This window comes from Microtus pennsylvanicus, chromosome 3 (assembly GCF_037038515.1).
Source record: "Microtus pennsylvanicus isolate mMicPen1 chromosome 3, mMicPen1.hap1, whole genome shotgun sequence".
In the NCBI taxonomy this organism is placed as follows: Eukaryota; Metazoa; Chordata; class Mammalia; order Rodentia; family Cricetidae; genus Microtus; species Microtus pennsylvanicus.
In genome coordinates, this window is record NC_134581.1 from 3860001 (window position 1) to 3881514 (window position 21514).

A 21514-nucleotide genomic window follows, 5' to 3' on the forward strand; every position below is an offset into this window, starting at 1 on the left:
AGCCTTCATGATTTTACCCATGGAGTGGTCTAGACTTTAGGGGAGACACGAGCAGAGCCCGTAGAGCTAATGCAGCAGGGGTCATGGAACTCTACATCTCCCTGGCTCTCCTCCAACAGGACGAGTGAACACACCATCGATGAAAGCAGACGACTGGACACTGAGTGGTGTTTCTGTGCTCTATCCTGTGGGTTCTCTGCAGCCTTAGGTGCATCTCCAAGGGTGAATATTCAAAATGGAACGTTCTCTTTTATCTGAGAGTCCTGGGCACCATGGCAAAGGTGAGGAACAAAACGCACTTTTTTTGTAGTGCAGACCAACAAAAGCCCCGATTTAATAAACCAGCTGCAGTCAGGGGCCAGAGCCAGCGCTGCCATCTCCTGCTGCGCGGCTGACCGCCACCCTGGGGACTGCAGGGCAGAGCCCCTTTCCCACCTGCCTGTGATCTGCTGGATTAGAGAGATGGGAGAAGATTCTTTCCCACTCTTACTTCACATCTTAGAGAACTCAAAGGAGCAAGGGAACCCTCTCTCCTGAAGAGAGCAGTGAAAAGGTGGAAGGGTGGAGTTGAGGGGGGAGGCAGGCAGTTAATTCTGGGGAACGGACAGAGCTGGGCTGAAGGAGGGAGCATCTGACATCCTGCATCAGTGCATACATGGATGTGTCTTGAATTAAAAATACTAATGAGCCCTCCCCACCCCAACAAAATAACAACTTAATCCATTCTATGCCGTGGAACGCACACGGGCCATGGAGTTTTCAATACGGTTTTAGAAGAAAGAAAGGTGTGTTGTCTTTGTTCTAAATACAATGAGAGAAAACTGACTATTGTCAGTGTGTGTGTGCGTGTGTACATGTACATGTGTGTGCACGTGTGTATATGTATGTGTGTATATGTGTGTATGTATGTGTGCCTGAGTGTGTGTGTATATGCTCATTCAAGAGAGCAGCCTGGGGTGTTACTTCTCAGGTATCATATGCCTTGTATTCTGAAACAGGGTCTCTGGTCTGGAACCTACCCAGTGGGGCTTACTGACGAGCAAGCCCCAGGTGCCCGCCTGTCTCTGCCTCACCAGCACCGGTTACATCATGCACACGCCTGGTTCTCCTATGTGAATTCTGGGTATCGAACTCAGGTCTTCATGCTTGTGTAGTAGACATGCTACCCACAGAGATACCCCCAGCCCAGAACTGAGGCTCTCTCACAGCTACCCCCATCCCAGAAGTGGAAGTTCTTTATCTGGATCCACTGGTCACTTTTTTGTTTGTGATCAGTTTTCCACATACTTGCCTCAACAAAGATTCTTGGTGGCCCAAACCTTAGTGCGGGCTCAGCACCATCTCCCAGACTCACCTGTGAAGCTTCTAGACCAAGTGTTATCTAAAGAATTTTGCCCATCACTTTGGCCGGAACCCACCCCTGCTAGAAGATCACCCCTATCTCATTAGGGTTCTTACTTTCCACCTGTTCCCAAATGATGCTTGCACCACCCTGGCCTGTCTTGACAGGAATCTGGTAAGGTTTGCTTGATCACCCCTTAAGGTTTCTTTGGAAGTTTTCTATCTCCTCACCCCTGTTACAGAACATTTGTTTAACTATGCGAAGATGTGTTGCATTTGTTTGACTATGTAAAGATGTGTTGCTGCTTTTACCTTGCCTGCCTAAGGCACCTGATTGGTCTAATAAAAAAGCTGAATGGCCAATAGTGAGAGAGGAGGTATAGGTGGGACTTCTGGACAGGGAGGAAAAGTAGGAAGAAGAATTTAGGTGAGAAAGAAAAAGAGACATCAGGGGCCAGCCAGACACAGAAAACGCAGGAAAGTAGAACAAACACAATGAAAGAAACATTAAAAGCCCCAAGGCGAAATGTATATGAAGAGAAACAGGTCAAATGAAGTTAAAGAGCTAGTGGGGAAAGTCTAAGCTAAGACTGAACATTCATAATCAATAATTAGTCTCTGTGTCTTTATTTGGGAGTTGGTTGGTGGCTCCCGGCCCCAGGACACGACCCTGTTGCCACGGTCCCTACCTATTCCAATGTCCTGAAGAAAGCCTCACTCTACTTAAGCACATACCACCGAATGTTTTTTTCTTTTTCCACTTCTATGTCTTTGTGTGTGCACGTTTGCACGTGTGTGTGAATGAACGTGTAGGTGGAAGTCCAAGGCTGATGTCAGCAATTGTTCACTGAGGCAGGGTCTCTTAACCAAACCCAGAACTTGTCAAGACAGCTAGCAGGGCTGGCCAGCTTACTCTGGGGACCCCCCATCTCTGCCTTCTGAATTACAGGCCGGGATTATGTGTATGCCACTATGTCTACCTAGCATTTTTGTGGATTTCTGGGAATCTAAACTCCTCACACTTGTGTGACAAACACTTTAGCCACTGAGCCAGCTGCCCAGCCTCTAATTCTTTTCTTTAGCTCCTCCCAATCTCCAAGGCCTCACTAGGCACTGACTCCCTTTGAAGACGCAGAAGGACGGAAGCATTGAGCATTGGCTGGCTGTAGAGAAGTCTGGGTCCTGGGTGCAGCTTCCTCCTGGGAGCTTTCTGCAGCATCAGGCTGAAGCTGCTCTGAGGTCAAAATCACGCTTAGCTTCTTGCCTCTTCCCTTCCCTACACTACCCCTGCACCATCTTCCCTGAGGAGAGGAGGAAGTCTATAACCACACTGAACTAGCGTCTCACCAGGTCTCCTAACTCCTCACACAGAAGCCACCCTTGGGGTCATGCTGCAGAGGCTGTCTCCCTACTAAAGCCACTGCTAACAACTCAAGGCACACATGGTTTCCTCTTCAGCTCTGCTCCCCATCGCTCTTTCTCAAAGTTGTGTACTTGATTCCTGATTTCATCCTCACTTCCAGGAAGGCCTGCCTCAGCCTTTCCCCAAGGACACACTAGGCAGGAGGTGATGGTTCACGCCCTTGCACATCTGAGAGAAGCTACTATTCTCTCTCCTTCATGTGTGTACACCCCTCACTAGACACATTCACACCCTCTTACGTTTTCTTCCAAGGAAGTCAGCTGCTTGTCCAGTCTCACTTGGTCTGTCCCAAGAGGAAACATCCCCATGTCTCTGTCAGTTGGGACTGGGGGGATCTCAAAGGGCCCTGCAGACTCTGCGATCAGCTCCTCAGTAGCGTTGATGACCTTCAGGACTTCTGTGGAGATGTTGCAGAGAGAAACAGCAGAACACTTCTGTTTGGTTCAATAACAGAAGGGGACAGAAGACAAGAACAGCACATTAACAAGGACACAGAAATCCTACTTTATCTTGGCACCCATCATGAGGTCAAGTCTGTGATAATACACATACATGCTCACACGTGTGCATATGTGCGTGCACATGAATGTGCACACAGACACACAGACACACACACACCTGCTGTGATGGAGGAAGGTCATTGGCTAATAAAGGAACTGCCTTGGCCCATTTTATTGGTTAGAGCATAGGTAGGTGGAGTAAACAGAACAGAACGCTGGGAGGAAGAGGAAGTGAGCTCAGACTCGACAGCTCTCCTCTTGGGAGCAGACGCCTCAGGGAGACGCCATGCTCCCAGCTCCCGGGAAGACGCACGCCATGAAGCTCCGACCCAGGATGGACATAGGCTAGAATCTTCCCGGTAAGACCTGTGCTACACAGATGATAAGAAATGGGCTAGTCCAGGTGAGAGAGTTAGCCTAGAAGAGGCTAGATAGAAGTGGGCCAAGCAATGATTAAAAGAATACAGTGTCCATGTAATTATTTCGGGGCATAAGCTAGCCGTGCAGACGGCTGGGGTGTTGGGGACGCAGCCCAGCCGCTCTTATTACTACACTGCTGAAAGGGTAAGATGTTAAGGAACTGAGAAGACATAGCTCAGGGGTTAAGAGTTCTGGTGGCTCTTACAGGGGACCAGAGCTCAATGTCCAGCACCCACATGGTGGCTCACAACCATCTGTAAAATTTCAGGGGATCCAATGCCCTCTTCTGACTTCTCTGGGCACAGGTGAAACATTCACACACATTAAATAGAATGAATCTAAAAAAATTAAAAAAACCCTACACAGCACCAGGGAGCCCAGAGGAGTGCTGGCCTGACTTGTCTTTGATTTGGTCACTCACGGCGAAGACTCTGGGCTGACAGGGATGGCGGAGGAAGCAGAGCTCAAGGGGAAGCTATCTGTGTCTTGTCTATAGGATCAATGACTTTATTTCCTAGATGATCTTATTTTCTCAATATCACTTCATTCAACCACGTGAAATAGCATCTACGGTATGGACCTGAGGGTAGCTTTCTGTATGAAGAGTTAGGAGACCTGGCGAGACTCTAGTTTCGTCTATTATGGGTCCTTAGCCAGGCCATTCCTCAGGTCTAGAATTTTCTGTAGTCATCCATACAATGAGAATACTGATAAAAACTCTCCTGAGGCTCGGTAGGTGCTGTGTGTCAGCTCACACCTCGACCTCAAGCCAGTCTCCAGTGTTCTCCCTTTCAGAGTAGACAGGAAGCAACGTTCCCTAGCTTCCCTTGCAGCTAGGGGGTGACACATCACTGAGTCTGAGGAGGAAGCCAACTGCTGTGGGGTAATCCTCTGGTACACTGTAAAGATTTGTCGCTCAAATTGGTTTAATAAAATGTTAATTGGCCAGTAGCCAGGCAGGAAGTATAGGCGGGGCGACCAAATAAGGATGATGGGAAGAAGTCAGGAGTCACCAGGAGGAGGAGGAGATGAACGAGCCATGCTAATAAAGGTACTGCCACATGACAAAGCATAAATAGAAATGGGGATTAATTTAAGTGTAAGAGTTAGCTAGTAACAAGCCTGAGCATTTATAAATAATATTAAGTTGAGCATTTATAAATAATATTAAGCCTCCAATTTAATTATTTGGGAAGTGGCTGTGGGCTCCTCAGACCAGGGAGGCAGGCCCCACAGACGCTTAAGGTCACTGGAATAACAGTCAGAATAAAAATGGCGACAAATGTGTACCAAAACCCAACCTTTTAGCAACCAAAGAAATAGAATGGCATAGAAATGAAACCATGAGTGCATTATGGAACCAGCATAACTCATGATTCCCCTGAGGGATGTAAATGGAATCCCAGCATGCCTTAGCTTAGGTGAGGCTGGTGATCACATGGCTGACTCACCATGAGATGTGTCTGATCAGAGGCATACACTCCAATGTCACCTGAGAGCCCCCAGGACCAATGATGTCACCTCTGTGAGCTCCCAGGACCGATGATGTCACCTCTGTGAGCCCCCAGGACCAATGATGTCACCTCTGAGAGCCCCCAGGACTGATGATGTCACCTCTGAGAGCCCAAGTGTTTGCTCCTATGATGCAGACTACATTGCAACCCCACAGAAATATCAAACCCACCATGTGTGCCACACAACTCATGTGGCAGAGAAGCTCACACACAGGATGCAGAGGGCACCTGCAGGGAGAGCCCTCAGCAGAACCACAGTGGCACAGGGACAGGAGGACCGGAGGCTTTGAAGCCTCTCACTTTGTGGACACACTGCTTTCCGACTCACCCACGGCTGACAGCGAGGCTGATCTGTGAGAGCCACATAGTGAGACCTCAGAGATGGGTCAGGTAATGAACATCTGTCCTACACGTGTAAAGGGTCAAATTCTTAAAAAAAAAAAAAGCCAGGTGTGGAGATGTGTATCTGTCACCCTTTCTAGGAAGGTAGAGACAGGCAGATCCTTGGGGCTCGCTGGCCAGCCAGTCCAGCCTAATGGGCAAGCCCCAGGCCTAGCTAGGACCTGAAAACACACACACACGAGAGAGAGAGAGAGAGAGAGAGAGAGAGAGAGAGAGAGACAGAGAGAGACAGAGAGAGACAGAGAGACAGAGAGAGACAGAGACAGAGAGAGACAGAGACAAAGGTATGCAGAGAGAGAAAGAGAAAGAAACTGAGCACATAGCAACCTGAAGAGAAAAAGTTTTGTTCTTGGGATCAGATATTTCTATGTATTAGCAATCTTTGCAGATAAAGACCTTGCTAACATCATTTCATAGAGAAAGAGGAAAGAACAACTTGTTTCCAAAGAGGGAGCACCTGAGACAGAATTCAGAACACTCTAGCAGACGCGATGCATCCAGCCTTCAGCCGTCACCTTACATGACTGATATTTTCATCGCGCCCTTAAAGATGAAGGTGCGAGCCTAGAAACCTTGGTCCCCAAGGCCTGTGTCCTTCCCACCATCTCACCACTCCAGCATCCATGGGTAGAGGTCCCTGGACCCAGTGTTTGCAGAAAGTGATGCTGAAATACGGTCTCCGGGGCAGGGTTGGAGAGACAGCTCATCTCTCATCAGTTAGGAACACTCACTGCTGAGCACCAGCCCCTGACTGGTGCTTCCTAACTGCCTGCAACACCTGTGGGATCCAACACCCTCTTCTGGCCTCCATGGTCAGCAGCACATATATGGTGTGCTTACATACATGTAGTCACTCACACACATAAAAACTAACTCAAAAAATCCCGAGGGGCAATCAGGTCAGTGAGTAAAAGGGTCTTTAGGAAGGGCACCCCCTGTCATTCTGCCTCCACCAACAGGTGTCACTCAGCGTGTTGCCAAGGCCAGAGTGAGACCGAGTCACACAACACGGCTGACAGCTATCCAGGGATGCACTCCTGGCCTGAGCCCACCAGGGCAGCACGGCACACACTCACCACAGTGAGGGACAATGCACACCACAGCAGAACCTAGACCCACAGTCTGCCTACCACTTTCTGTCCCGAATTACAGATGCTGTCTTGGTTTCATGAAATGTTTTTAATTAACAGAGCAACAAGCAAGGAAACAAGTTCCCAAATGCCTGAATTTCATGGCTTTGTCTCCTTTTCAAAGGTAAGAAAAACACCCCATATGTCCCCGCAAAGAGCTGAGAGAACGCGTGTTTCGGTTCTCATGAACCTAAGGCCCTTGGCAGTACCTCCAAAAACCCATCAAAATATATCCCCCACAGACTCACAACTCTGAAGAGACTCATGAAAGATGGAGGTACAGAACTGTGCAAGGAAGTTGGGACCTGATCTTAATAAATTAGCATATGAAATAAGCAGATACAACCACACATACCAGATATCAGAGGAGAGCCGGCCTCTAGGAAGGACTGAGGGGTGTGTGTAGGTATGTGTGTGTGTGTGTCTATGTGTGTGTGTGTGCACGTGAGTGCAGGTGCCGTGGAGTCCACAGGAGGGCATCAGATCCCTTGGAGCTTGAATCACAGGCAGCTGTGAGCTACCCAATGTGTGTGCTGGGAACAAACTCAGGTCTTTGCAGGAGCAGCACACATGCACTCTGGACCCCTGAGCCCCCCTCCAGCTCCCAGTTTGCCCAATTTGCTCTTTTTACAGGGTTCCTATAACCCTGAAACTGAGAGGTAGGCTCCGCTGGCTGGCCAGTGACCTCAGAGATCTGTTGTCTCCACCTCCCCAGGGGTGGGGTGGCAAGCATGTGTTGCCATGCCTGGCTTTTTATGTGGATCTTAGGGATTGAATTTGGATCCCTATGTCCTCTGGGTGGGTCCAGTGTTGCTTGATTTATGACACCCCTTGAAGGCACATCAGGACATGGTCAGAGTGATGGGGGCAACCATTGCTGGGCTGTTATCCTTGACCCAGCCATCTTGAGCGGGCAGGAACTTCTTCCCTGGTCCAGGAGTTGACTGTGGCCACTGATCTGTCTGACATGTGTGACGGCTGCTCTCTGTCACCCGTGATTGAAACTGATTGTTAAGGTTTCTCCATGACTCACAGTAGCCATACCACCACCAAGGTATGTGCCAGAAGCCCAGGGAGGCTGTATTCAGTGCTTAAGGAAGTAGCCAGGGCAGCCTGAATGACCTTGTTACTTATGAGCCTGGCCCTTCCTGGGTATCTTTGCCTTGTTCTGCCTCCTTCCAGGCTCAGTTCAACCCACTTGGCCAGAGGTTCCAGCTGTCCAGTACCGTCCTCTGGACTTCCTCTCTGCCCTTCCTCCTCTCGATTCTATAGCTTTTTCATGGAAACATACCCATGGCTTCTTGGGCATCCAAGCGCCCCCTGAACAGAGAATGAGTTCACCCACTAGGAAGCAGCCTCTTTCATCCACACTGCACTACAGCTCCTAGATCACCCTAGTGATCATTTGCTGACCACTTAAGTGGGGACCGAAGCCCCAACTCCTCACAGGAAGAATTTGCTATCAACATCTTGTTCCTGCCTGTGCTTGCTGCTGGGGTCTGCAAAGTGGGGTACCCGTTCATTCTTTTACCAGAGTTTGAGTGCGTTCTCCTTCTATGTCCCCTATACCCTTCCTAAATGAGTGAACAGTAGTTCCCATTACCAATTACCTAAAAACAAAAACACCAAAACACATAACAACAACAACACGCTATGACTCTTAGGTCAGCGAAATGACTCAGCAGGTAGGGAGGTTTGCTGTTAAACCTGATGACCTGTGTTTGTTCCTTGACTCACACAGAGAGAGAGCTGACCCCTGCAAGTCTATCTGCACATGTGTGTCATAGCACACACATGCACACACTGCATGTTAAAAAGGTTCACAGCCTCTTTTTCCCAGCTAGGGGTGGGGAATGAGTGGGAATCATGAAAGAAAATGAGTTACATTGAATATATTTTAGGTTCTACTTCTCACGAGTTTAGTTACTGTGACTTTAAAGCATATGCACAGTGTCTCACCAGGAGATCCGCTCCAGCCCTCCCTTAGTTTTTTCTAAACATTTCTGCAATGTTTTCGACTGCCTTCCATCAGATAATTTTGATGTTGGATGTCTCTGGGGGATGTTAACACCTGGTCTGAATTCCCATGCTGAAGTACACTGAACTCCTAACCTAACTTTGGAAGAAGCCATCTCTATGCCGCTCTCCTTCCAGCCCACAGCTCCATTTCTTGCAGATCTGCAGTTTTCTTGCTCAGTTTTAACTTCACATTTTTTTCTTTGCTCTTATTATGGTTGTTAGCCCCCTTTCTTCCATCCAACCTCCTGTTTGAGATTCATATGCAACTTCTTAGCTCACAGAAAAGTTCCTGGCTTCATTAGAAACTATTGAAATGGGGGTTCAATTTAAACCCCTGTTGGAATACATTGCCGACTGGTCAGAGGTTGCAGTCTGCCATAGCCTAGCAGCTTTCTCTAAGCTTGGCAACATGGAAACTCCTTCCCTCCCCAGAAAGGCTTCCTGCTCGCTACCTGCCCTCATCTGGAGAATGTTCCTGGGCCTGGGGGCTGACCTTAATTAAAATCCATCTCTAAACCAGATGCCTGACTCATCTTTAGCGTGACCCTTGGCACATATCCCTACTAAGAAGTCTCATGCTAGCAGCTCTTCTATAGAACACTACTGTGCGGTGATATCTTGTTTGGGCTGTAACAAATAAAGCTTGCTTGAAGATCAGAGTGCACAGCTAGCCACAGAGGCCAGGCAGTGGTGGCACACACCTTTAATCCTGGCACTTGGGAGGCAGAAACAGACATATCTCTGTGAGTTCAAGGCCACCCTGAGCTATACGAGATTGATCCAGTCTAAAAGAGAAATAGTGTGTGGGTACTGAGGATTGAACTTGGATCCTTTGGAAGATTATCCAGTGCTCTTAACTGTGGAGCCATCTCTCAAGTCCTGACATTAGTTTCCAATTAAATTAGTAAAATCTCAGTGCCCATTCCATATGTTGGATCTTTAAGAAGCATTATTATAAATGATATTGCTATCAGGAAAGGATTGACAATGCCACTGCCCAAGGTAATATGTCATGACTCATATCTAGAACCATAGAATTCTGGAGCCAGGAGAGACTTGGGCACAGTAGGGCGTATGTGGGAGATCTGGCTACCGAAATGTTGCCTTCAGACTCAGGCCAGTCCCTGGCTTTTCTTCACATCCCCCTTTCAGGAGTGTTACACCCTAGAGGGAAGTACTTCCAAGAACTACTCAGCCAGGATGTTACCCTGGAAGCATTAGGGTGGCCCCTACCCAGTACTGGAAAAGCTGGTGCTCATTTCTGATGGTGGAAGTTACAAAATAATCCCACGATAGTTCAGAATTACATATAATAAAGGGTTATTTATTTAGGGGAGACTCACAGATCTCTGCCCTAGATCACAGTCCTCTGCACAAATGGGGAACAGGAAGGGTCTAGCAGCCAGAAGCGAGAGCCGGAAGCAAGAGAGTGAGCGCAGGCTTTACAGCTGCATTCATAGTATAAGAGACCACACTCAAGTGGGCTTGTATCTTAAAGGCTATTGGCAGAAGGAGCGGAAGAACCTCCCACAGCATCTCCCTCTTTTGTTTAAATAAGAGAGTTCCAAACCCAATACTGATGGAGGAAGGTCATTGGTTAAGTAATAAATAAACTGCTTGGCCCTCATAGGTTAAAACATAGGTGGGTGGAGTAAACAGAACAAAATGCTGGGAGGAAGAGGAAGTGAGCTCAGAGACGCCATGCCCCGCTCCCAGGCAGACACACACGATGAAGCTCCGACCCAGGATGGACGTAGGCTAGAATCTTCCCGGTAAGACCAGTGCTCACTAAGACCGGTGCTCACAGATTATTAGAGATGGGTTGATCGGGATATCAGAATTAGCCAGTAAGGGCTAGAGCTAAAGGGCCAAGCAGTGTTTAAATGAATACAATTTGTGTGTTGTTATTTCGGGGCATAAGCTAGCAGGCGGCTGGGGACGCAGCCCCACTCTTATTACAACACAATACAAAACTATATACACTAGTAACAGATATCAAGTATAAGATTAGAATTACAACCAGCACAAACAACATTAAACAAGGAACATATGCTAAAAGTTTTAATAAACATTCTATCCTAAGGAGTCTAAGTCTTGTATTGGAAATGGCTTGGCTAGATCATAAGAGGACAGTAACTACAATTATCTAATCTTCAACTCCATCAAAGGCCTGAGAAGGGAGATAATATTTTTTTTCCAGGTTCCAAGCACTGTCATTTGGAAGTCTGTGGGGTCTGAGGGAGCAGAACAGCCATTTAAAGAAGAAACATGACCTCTTTGCACAACTAACTGCTGCAGAGTTTGGGACCGACCCCCAGGATCTACAAGCTCATTCTTTAGCAGTTTCTTGATCATCACTGGTCCACTTACACCCAGCCAAAGTGAACCATCCAGGCCAGCTGAGGGGTAAATATACCTACTGCCAGGGTCTGACTTCCAGCAAGGAAAGAAACTATGCTTTTAAAGAGATTCTGATGCTGTTGGGCAGGACCGAGGAACCCCAAGTTATACAGAAAAGGTTGCATTAAAGTCACCAAACTGGCATTAGTGTCACAGCCATGCATGCACCTGTGTGTCGGCTCTGGGGAAGCAGCAACAAATGCAGTAGGAGCAGGCTCCTGGGAGGTCTAAGGTTCCCACACTTTGACGTGTTTGTGTGTTTGTGCACGCATGCATGTGTGTGTGTGTGTGTGTGTGTTGTATAGGCTGGTAGTGGCTGCATCATGGGAGATGTCACAGATACACTGACCTTAAAGATGGGAACTTGGGGTTCAGCGCCATGCAGTGCTCCCCCACTGACATTCTGCAGAGCGTCAAGGGCACCAGCTGTGGACACAGATCTGCGTCTGTGTGCTGCAAGGCGTCGAGCTCGCCATTCTCAGCCCCAGCAGACGGACACTATTCTGTGAAGCTGATTTTCCTGGAGCTTGTTCCAGGGGATATGCTAATTAACATTTGCTGGGCTCCCGCTGCTCCTGAAGCTTACGCTGCATAATTCAAGCCTCACAACTCTGAAAGACACTGTGATTATCCCTGTCCTACAAGGAGGACAAGATGTGTTTATCTAACCAACAATAAAACCTGGGCTGGATCCTAGGAATCAAGTTAAAAACAAGGCAGGCAGACAGACAGACAGACACACGCTTGCTGACATCCTGAGAACAAGTACTGTAATAGCAGGGTAGCTGGGCTGCTGAGTGGAGAAAGGACTGGAAAGTCCAGGAAGGTCCAGGAGCCATAGCAGATCAAGGAAGATGCAAGAGTTGGTGGACAGGCAAGAAAGGACAACAGGAGGGTGCCTGAAAGCAGCAGTAAGAGCTAAGACATCAGCCTAAGTCCAGAGTTTGCAAAACAACAAAACACGACACTTTAAGCCATCTCTGTACAGTACATTTCTATGCTTAGATAATATTCAGTCTGTAAATCTGTATTTCTGCTCTCCAGTTGTCATGCCTACTGGGGGAAATGTATTCTTTTGTTGTTGTTTTTAGGCATTGATCTTCACGTACAGAGAATGATAGCAATGAATCTTCACGAACTTGTGGTGGACTGGGGAGCGGACTTGAACTCTGAGGAGACTACACACTTGGGAGTCTAAGTGCAATTGAGCATGGGTGAAGGAGGGCCTTGCTGCTCCCCCAGTGGCCCTTCCTTTCTTGCACGTTGTTTCTGGGAGTACATATGACAGATAGGTGGGTGTGCCTAGAGGTGATCCCAGCTGGCTGGTGACCGTGGCAGCACATGCCTCATCTCAGCATGCCTTCCTTGCCACTGGCCCAGCACGAGTTTTCCTTAGAGCTTTTGGATCACTAGGCAGAAAAGCCAACAGGCTATGGAGTCTGGTAGACAGACATCCCGTGACAGTCTCCCGTCCCCAGGGCCTATGCTGACCACCTGCCATCACAGCGGTCCTATCTCCCTGACAGCAGCGGGTCAGCTGGTTCAGCTACCTCGCAGAGTGTGGGAGCTCCCTCACGCACCCGAGGGGCAGCAGGAACCTGTGAATGTCCATGGCGTACCCCTGGAATAGGGAAAAGGCCTGAGAGGCGAGTTCCCATCAGAACCACCTCTAAGTGTGAAACACAAGAACCCCAGTTGCTGGGGGATGAAACCCCACTGGAGCTAACAAAGAGGGGAGCTCATGATTTGAGGTCAAGGTTTGTGATACATCCTCAGTTCAGACACTGGACACGGGCCTTGATAACCTAGGCTCCGTTTCCCCATCTGCAAAATCAGCTGCAACTATATCAAACTATATTAATATATATATTTAACAAGTTTGTCTGTTATCTAATAATCTATCTACATCAATCAATCATCTATTTATTATCTGTCATCTCATTATCTATAAATAGATCATCTATCAATCCATCATTATTATCAATCTGTATCTGTAGAGGGCACAGGTCCTTGTGCTCACAGAAAAGTACTAGGGAAACCAGGAATGTACAGGGTTGTCATTCTGGAAGGAATGGGTGTAGTTAGCAGCCTGGCAACCCATGCTATCTGCAGAGCCAGGCTACACCGACTCCCATGACTATTGTTTACCCCCTGCTCTCCCTCCCTGGCTCTTTATCTCGAGCACTGTTTCTCCATCAATAGAGCCCACTCTTATGGGAGAGGTCACGTGTACTTTACAGCAGCCCAGGTGACCTCTGTGCTGTCTGTTGCGCCAGGCCACACCTGACTCCCACAGACTTTTACTTTTCTCTCAGTCACTCCTAGACTCTTGTGTTGAACATTGTTTCTCAGCCAACAGAGCCATCTTTATGGAAGAGATCATGTGTACTTTGTAAAGAGTTTCATTATAAACACGTCTTAAATTTTGTTGTACTGAGCCAGATTTTCTTCTTGGTTTACATGGATCATTACTCTGCTGGCCATGGTGTTTGCAGAGACTCCCATAATCTGTCTGTCTGTCTGTCTATCTGTCTATCTGTCTGCCTATCTATCTATCTATCTATCTATCTATCTATCTATCTATCTACCTATCATCTATCAACTATCTATGTATTATCTATCTATCTGCCAGCTACCAATCTATCATTACCAATCTACTATACAGGTATGTGTCTATCATTCATTTATATACCTATCAATCTAACATCTACCTATCATCTATCTGTCTATTGCCTATGATCCATCATTCATCTACCATCTATCTATCTATCATCCATCAATCTGTCTACCTACCTATCACCTATATATCTACCTATAATTTATTAAGGGGAGACTTGCTGTATCACTCCCATCCCTCCATTGGTGGCAGACAGGGATACTCAGCACCAACACGTCTTGGGAAGCTTTAGAGGGAAGGCAGCCCAGTGGGCAGAGGCAGAGTGGGGAGGCGGCCATGAGCCCTTTCTGCTGGGGGCTAGCTTATCTTCCATGCTTTTCAAACCATGTACCTAGGGTTGTTTGTAAGGTAGGGGAGGAATGTGGGGCTGAAGAGCCAATGATCGGGGTTTGGGATCTCGAGAACAAGAACAACATGTTTCAAACACAGGGATTCCATATGAGATTGGTTTCAAAGGGAATCTTGGGCTGAAAAATAAACAATTTGGGATCTGAAAATGGAACAGATGAAGAGTCCAGATGGCCACGCCCAACACCAAGCTCCTGTACCATGGACAGGAGTCTCTTTACCGCTTTAACGAGGGGTAGGATCAGAACCCCAAACCATGGGCAAACAGGAGAGGAAGAGGAAACAATGCTTTTCAGCAACGGCAACAGGGAAGGTCATGGATGCCAGACTCAGAGGTGAAGGTCAGCAGGAGTGGATGTGGATGACTTACGGGCAGTGGTGTCCCCTCCTTGATGGTCCCTGGCAATGACTGAGAAAGTTATTCTCTCCCGAGTACATGGGCTGAATACTATGGAGGAAGCTCTCTGGGGCCCAGGGCATCTCTGCACACACATACACGCACACACACACACATGAACATACACATATGCACCATGTGCACACACACATGCTTGCACATGTGTACAATACACACTTGTACACACACACAGGGAGTGCAGTCTGCAGGTATCTCTTGGCCCTTACTCCTTCTGGATGCACACGCACATACAAGCATGCTACACATGTACACACACGTGCACACGCACACATATGTGTGCACACATACACACTCATACTGCAGCTGCCGCAGGTAGCACTGTCCACAGGCATCTCCTGGCCCTTACCTTCTTCAGCTCCTCCTGGACGTCCTGGCTGTTCCCCTCAGAAGAGAAACTTTCCTGCTGGTTCTCAGGTTCAGTCTTGGGCTCAGACTCCTGGTCCTCCCCAGAAGAAGTCTCCTTTTCGCTCATTTTCATGGCTAATTTGTACAGCTTGTTTCTCAGCTTCTCCTCTGCAGAGTCTGTGCTGGTCCGGGAATTCTGAGCCTCGTTGCTGATGTCAGTCTCTGACACATTGTCTGACACCTGTGTGGAGCCAGAATCAGGAGATAAAAGATCCTCTGTGGAGTGGGCTTCCTCTCCTAGGAAGGGCAGCGACAACTTCCCTGACTCGATTTCCACTTTATTTGATTTTAACACATTCAACACTTGGCTAAAGAGTTACATAGATGAGCATCACACTTGGAATATGTCTGAATCCATGATTTTGTGTACGTGGGTGGGTGACACATGAACCATGGAGAGGACAACCTTAGCTATTGTTCCTTAGTGTCTTAGACAGTGTTCTACTGCTGTGAAGAGAACCATGACCAAGGCAACCTCTATAAAAGAAAGCATTTAATTGGGTCTGGCTCACAGTTTCAGAGGCTTAATCTATTATCATCATGGTAGGAAGCATGGCAGCATGCATGCAGGGGCTGGAGAAGCAACTGAGTGCTACACCCTGATCAGCAAGTAGAGGGTGCTCATGCCTGGGTCTTGAATAGGCTTGAACACGTGAAACCTCAAAGCCTGCCCCCAGTGACACACAGCAGCTAGCAAACCTCCTAATCCTTCTAATCCTTTCAAATAGAACACTCCCTGGTGACTAAGCATTCAAAGATGGTAGTCTATGGGGCCACTCTTATTAAAACTACCACACCCAGTCACAGCCTGCCTTGTTTGTTTTTGAGACAGAATCTCTTTCCACAGGCCTGAGTACTTTACTCCTTTCCCAGAGACTAGGGCTTTTCCTCTGCAATTTGGAATTCCCTGATTGTGTACCTCAGCCCTGAGTTAGCTCTGACTGCCTCTGCCTCACTGGGTTCAATTCTCACTTGTCTGGAGCTCACCAAGTAGGCAAGCTCCATGGATCCAACTATCTGGCTCCCCAGGGCCAGGACTCCAGGCACGCACCACCGTATCTGGCTTGTGCATATGTAAGCCATACTGTGTGACACCCCTATATCTGCAGCCCCCCATTAGTTAATAACCGCGCCTCAGGTTCCTGCTTTTTATTTGGTGGTTATATGCTAAGCTCCTTCTATGAATGTGACTCTTACAGGCCGGTGGAACCAAGGAGACCATGAAGACTGTGGCTCTTACTGCATTCTTGGTTTATGGCTGTGCAGCTGTGCACCGAAATGTTCATTCTCTCTACATGGAACATTTATGCCACCCCTCTCACCTAAAGCTCAGTGGACAGCATAGAAGAGAGGGGAGAAGAATGTAAGCCTGAATGGGGAGGAGTATTGGGACACAGACATGGTGTGACCACTGCAGTCAGGAACCTGTGACACACCACCTGCTGGACATGCGTGACCACTGCAGTCAGGAACTGTGACACACCACCTGCTGGACATGCGTGACCACTGCAGTCAGGAACCTGTGACACGCCACCTGCTGGACATGCGTGACCACTGCAGTCAGGAACTGTGACACGCCACCTGCTGGACATGCGTGACCACTGCAGTCAGGAACTGTGACACACCACCTGCTGGACATGCGTGACCACTGCAGTCAGGAACCTGTGACAGACACGCCACCTGCTGGACATGCGTGACCACTGCGGTCAGGAACTGTGACACACCACCTGCTGGACATGCGTGACCACTGCAGTCATGAACTGTGACACACCACCTGCTGGACATGCGTGACCACTGCACTCAGGAACCTGTGACAGACACGCCACCTGCTGGACATGCGTGACCACTGCAGTCAGGAACCTGTGACACGCCACCTGCTGGACATGCGTGACCACTGCACTCAGGAACCTGTGACACGCCACCTGCTGGACACGGCATGACCACTGCAGTCAGGAACTGTGACACGCCACCTGCTGGACATGCGTGACCACTGCAGTCAGGAACCTGTGACACACCACCTGCTGGACATGTGTGACCACTGCAGTCAGGAACCTGTGACACGCCACCTGCTGGACATGCGTGACCACTGCAGTCATGAACTGTGACACACCACCTGCTGGACATGCGTGACCACTGCAGTCAGGAACCTGTGACACGCCACCTGCTGGACATGCGTGACCAGACCACTGCAGTCATGAACTGTGACACGCCACCTGCTGGACATGCGTGACCAGACCACTGCAGTCATGAACTGTGACACGCCACCTGCTGGACATGCGTGACCACTGCACTCAGGAACTGTGACACACCACCTGCTGGACATGCGTGACCACTGCACTCAGGAACTGTGACAGACACGCCACCTTCTGGACACTGCGTGACCACCGCACTCAGGAACCTGTGACAGACACACCATCTTCTGGACACGGTGTGACCACTGCACTCAGGAACCTGTGACAGACACGCCACCTTCTGGACACGGCGTGACCACTGCACTCAGGAACCTGTGACAGACACACCATCTTCTGGACACTGCGTGACCACTGCACTCAGGAACCTGTGACAGACACACCATCTTCTGGACACGGCGTGACCACTGCACTCAGGAACCTGTGACAGACACACCATCTTCTGGACACGGCGTGACCACTGCACTCAGGAACCTGTGACAGACACACCATCTTCTGGACACGGCGTGACCACTGCACTCAGGAACCTGTGACAGACACACCATCTTCTGGACACGGCGTGACCACTGCACTCAGGAACCTGTGACAGACACACCATCTTCTGGACACGGCGTGACCACTGCACTCAGGAACCTGTGACAGACACACCATCTTCTGGACACGGTGTGACCACTGCACTCAGGAACCTGTGACAGACACACCATCTTCTGGACACGGCGTGACCACTGCACTCAGGAACCTGTGACAGACACGCCATCTTCTGGACACGGCGTGACCACTGCACTCAGGAACCTGTGACACACCATCTTCTGGACACGGCGTGACCACTGCACTCAGGAACCTGTGACAGACACACCATCTTCTGGACACGGCGTGACCACTGCATTCAGGAACCTGTGACAGACACACCATCTTCTGGACACGGCGTGACCACTGCACTCAGGAACCTGTGACAGACACACCATCTTCTGGACACGGCGTGACCACTGCACTCAGGAACCTGTGACAGACACACCATCTTCTGGACACGGCGTGACCACTGCACTCAGGAACCTGTGACAGACACACCATCTTCTGGACACTGCGTGACCACTGCACTCAGGAACCTGTGACAGACACGCCATCTTCTGGACACTGCGTGACCACTGCACTCAGGAACCTGTGACAGACACGCCATCTTCTGGACACTGCGTGACCACTGCACTCAGGAACCTGTGACAGACACGCCATCTTCTGGACACGGCGTGACCACCGCACTCAGGAACCTGTGACAGACACGCCATCTTCTGGACACGGCGTGACCACTGCACTCAGGAACCTGTGACAGACACGCCATCTTCTGGACACGGCGTGACCACTGCACTCAGGAACCTGTGACAGACACACCATCTTCTGGACATGCGTGACCACTGCACTCAGGAACCTGTGACAGACACACCATCTTCTGGACACGGCGTGACCACTGCACTCAGGAACCTGTGACAGACACGCCATCTTCTGGACATGCGTGACCACTGCACTCAGGAACCTGTGACAGACACGCCATCTTCTGGACATGCGTGACCACTGCACTCAGGAACCTGTGACAGACACACCATCTTCTGGACATGCGTGACCACTGCACTCAGGAACCTGTGACAAGCTAGACACGGCATAACCACCGTGACCCGCTCACAGCATGACCACCGCACTCAGGAACTCACTGAAGCCATGGTTACCCACACAAAGACAAGTCAACAAGACCAGCCAGCGTTGCAACAGGCAGCACTATGGGAACTCTGGACTAACACAGGCGTGGGAGCAGGGATGGGGAGAAGATCTCAGGAGGGGGGATGTGCAGGAAGGTGTCTGAGGGAGTGGGGGAGGGTTTGAGGGTGGTTAGGACTGAGATACGCTGTACACATGTATGAGACTGTTAAAGAATATACAGATATTTTGAAGGATTGAAACATCCTTAAGTTGGTAACACAGCATGCCGACTGGGTCTCCTGGGCTCACTTTAGGCCTCTGACGCTCCTTGAGAATCAGTCTATCTATTTTTAGGGTGTCATATTTCACAGCTCTTGTTCTCTTTGAAGGAGGCTAAAGAACAAAGGGAAAATTTACTTATTTTTCAAATGGAGTCAGACTCATTCTGTTTTGCAACTACCACGTGTTCGCTGGGCATTTTACAAACCTACGATCTCTGACAGGATCTTTGTAATCTTTTTCTTATCTTTAAACATGTTCCACTCACTATCCATCACACTTATTTCCCGTCATGTTTATCTGTTATTTCTGATGAGGCAAAATGGACAAAAAGAGCAAACTGAAAGAGAATAGAATCTCAGCTAAAATATCAAGTTAATAAACAGAAGAAGAGTGAATCGCCCAGCAGGGTGATTCACTTGTGAGATTCATTCCATTCTATCTCTCCACACACAGCTGAGAATTCACTTTTTTCATATAGTAAAGAGAAGAACACTGTTGGGGAGACGAGGAGGGCACGTCACAGCCGTTAGACAGCTCAGAAGAGGGACTTGGTGTGGAGGGACCCTGACAAGCGGGAGGGAGTGGACAGTCACTTGATCCTGACAACAATGAGGGAGTGGACAGTCACCTGATCCTGACAACAGGGACGGAGTGGACAGTCACCTGACCCTAACAACAGCGAGGGAGTGGACAGTCACCCGACCCTGACAACAGGGAGGGAGTGGACAGTCACCTGACCCTGACAACAGGGAGGGAGTGGACAGTCACCCGACCCTGACAACAGGGAGGGAGTGGGCAGTCACCTGACCCTGACAACAGGGAGGGAGTGGACAGTCACCTGACCCTGACAACAGGGAGGGAGTGGACAGTCACCCGACCCTGACAAGTGGGAGGGAGTGGACAGTCACCCGACCCTGACAACAGGGAGGGAGTGGACAGTCACCCGACCCTGATAACAGGGAGGGAGTGGGCAGTCACCTGACCCTGACAACAGGGAGGGAGTGGACAGTCACCTGACCCTGACAACAGGGAGGGAGTGGACAGTCACCTGACCCTGACAACAGGGAGGGAGTGGACAGTCACCCGACCCTGACAACAGGGAGGGAGTGGACAGTCACCTGACCCTGACAACAGGGAGGGAGTGGACAGTCACCTGACCCTGACAACAGGGAGGGAGTGGACAGTCACCCGACCCTGACAACAGGGAGGGAGTGGACAGTCACCTGACCCTGACAACAGGGAGGGAGTGGACAGTCACCTGACCCTGACAACAATGAGGGAGTGGACAGTCACCTGACCCTGACAACAGGGAGGGAGTGGACAGTCACCCGACCCTGACAACAGGGAGGGAGTGGACAGTCACCTGACCCTGACAACAATGAGGGAGTGGACAGTCACCTGACCCTGACAACAGGGAGGGAGTGGACAGTCACCTGACCCTGACAACAATGAGGGAGTGGACAGTCACCTGACCCTGACAACAGGGAGGGAGTGGACAGTCACCTGACCCTGACAACAGGGAGGGAGTGGACAGTCACCTGACCCTGACAACAGGGAGGGAGTGGACAGTCACCCGACCCTGACAACAGGGAGGGAGTGGACAGTCACCTGACCCTGACAACAATGAGGGAGTGGACAGTCACCTGACCCTGACAACAGGGAGGGAGTGGACAGTCACACGACCCTGACAACAGCGAGGGAGTGGACAGTCACCTGACCCTGACAACAATGAGGGAGTGGACAGTCACCTGACCCTGACAACAGGGAGGGAGTGGGCAGTCACTCGACCCTGACAACAGGGAGGGAGTGGACAGTCACCTGACCCTGACAACAGGGAGGGAGTGGACAGTCACCTGACCCTGACAACAGGGAGGGAGTGGACAGTCACCTGACCCTGACAACAATGAGGGAGTGGACAGTCACCTGACCCTGACAACAGGGAGGGAGTGGACAGTCACCTGACCCTGACAACAGCGAGGGAGTGGACAGTCACCTGACCCTGACAACAATGAGGGAGTGGACAGTCACCTGACCCTGACAACAGGGAGGGAGTGGGCAGTCACTCGACCCTGACAACAGGGAGGGAGTGGACAGTCACCTGACCCTGACAACAGGGAGGGAGTGGGCAGTCACTCGACCCTGACAACAGGGAGGGAGTGGACAGTCACCCGACCCTGACAACAGGGAGGGAGTGGACAGTCACCTGACCCTGACAACAGCGAGGGAGTGGGCAGTCACCCGACCCTGACAACAGGGAGGGAGTGGACAGTCACCCGACCCTGACAAGCGGGAGGGAGTGGGCAGTCACCTGACCCTGACAACAGGGAGGGAGTGGACAGTCACCCGACCCTGACAAC

At 49.8% G+C, this 21514-nt stretch overlaps 1 protein-coding gene across 2 annotated transcripts in view; it reads right to left on the reverse strand.

The window, feature by feature from the left end:
* Myrip (myosin VIIA and Rab interacting protein) overlaps window positions 1–21514 on the reverse strand; it is a 189117-nt gene that overhangs the window by 12762 nt on the left and 154841 nt on the right. For both annotated transcript variants that reach the window (XM_075964134.1, XM_075964135.1), the window contains 2 exons: window positions 14939–15178; window positions 3004–3198 (listed from right to left, as the gene is read on the reverse strand). In XM_075964134.1, coding sequence (XP_075820249.1) covers window positions 3004–3198; window positions 14939–15178 — 435 coding nt within the window. The remainder of the gene's footprint in view (window positions 1–3003; window positions 3199–14938; window positions 15179–21514) is intronic.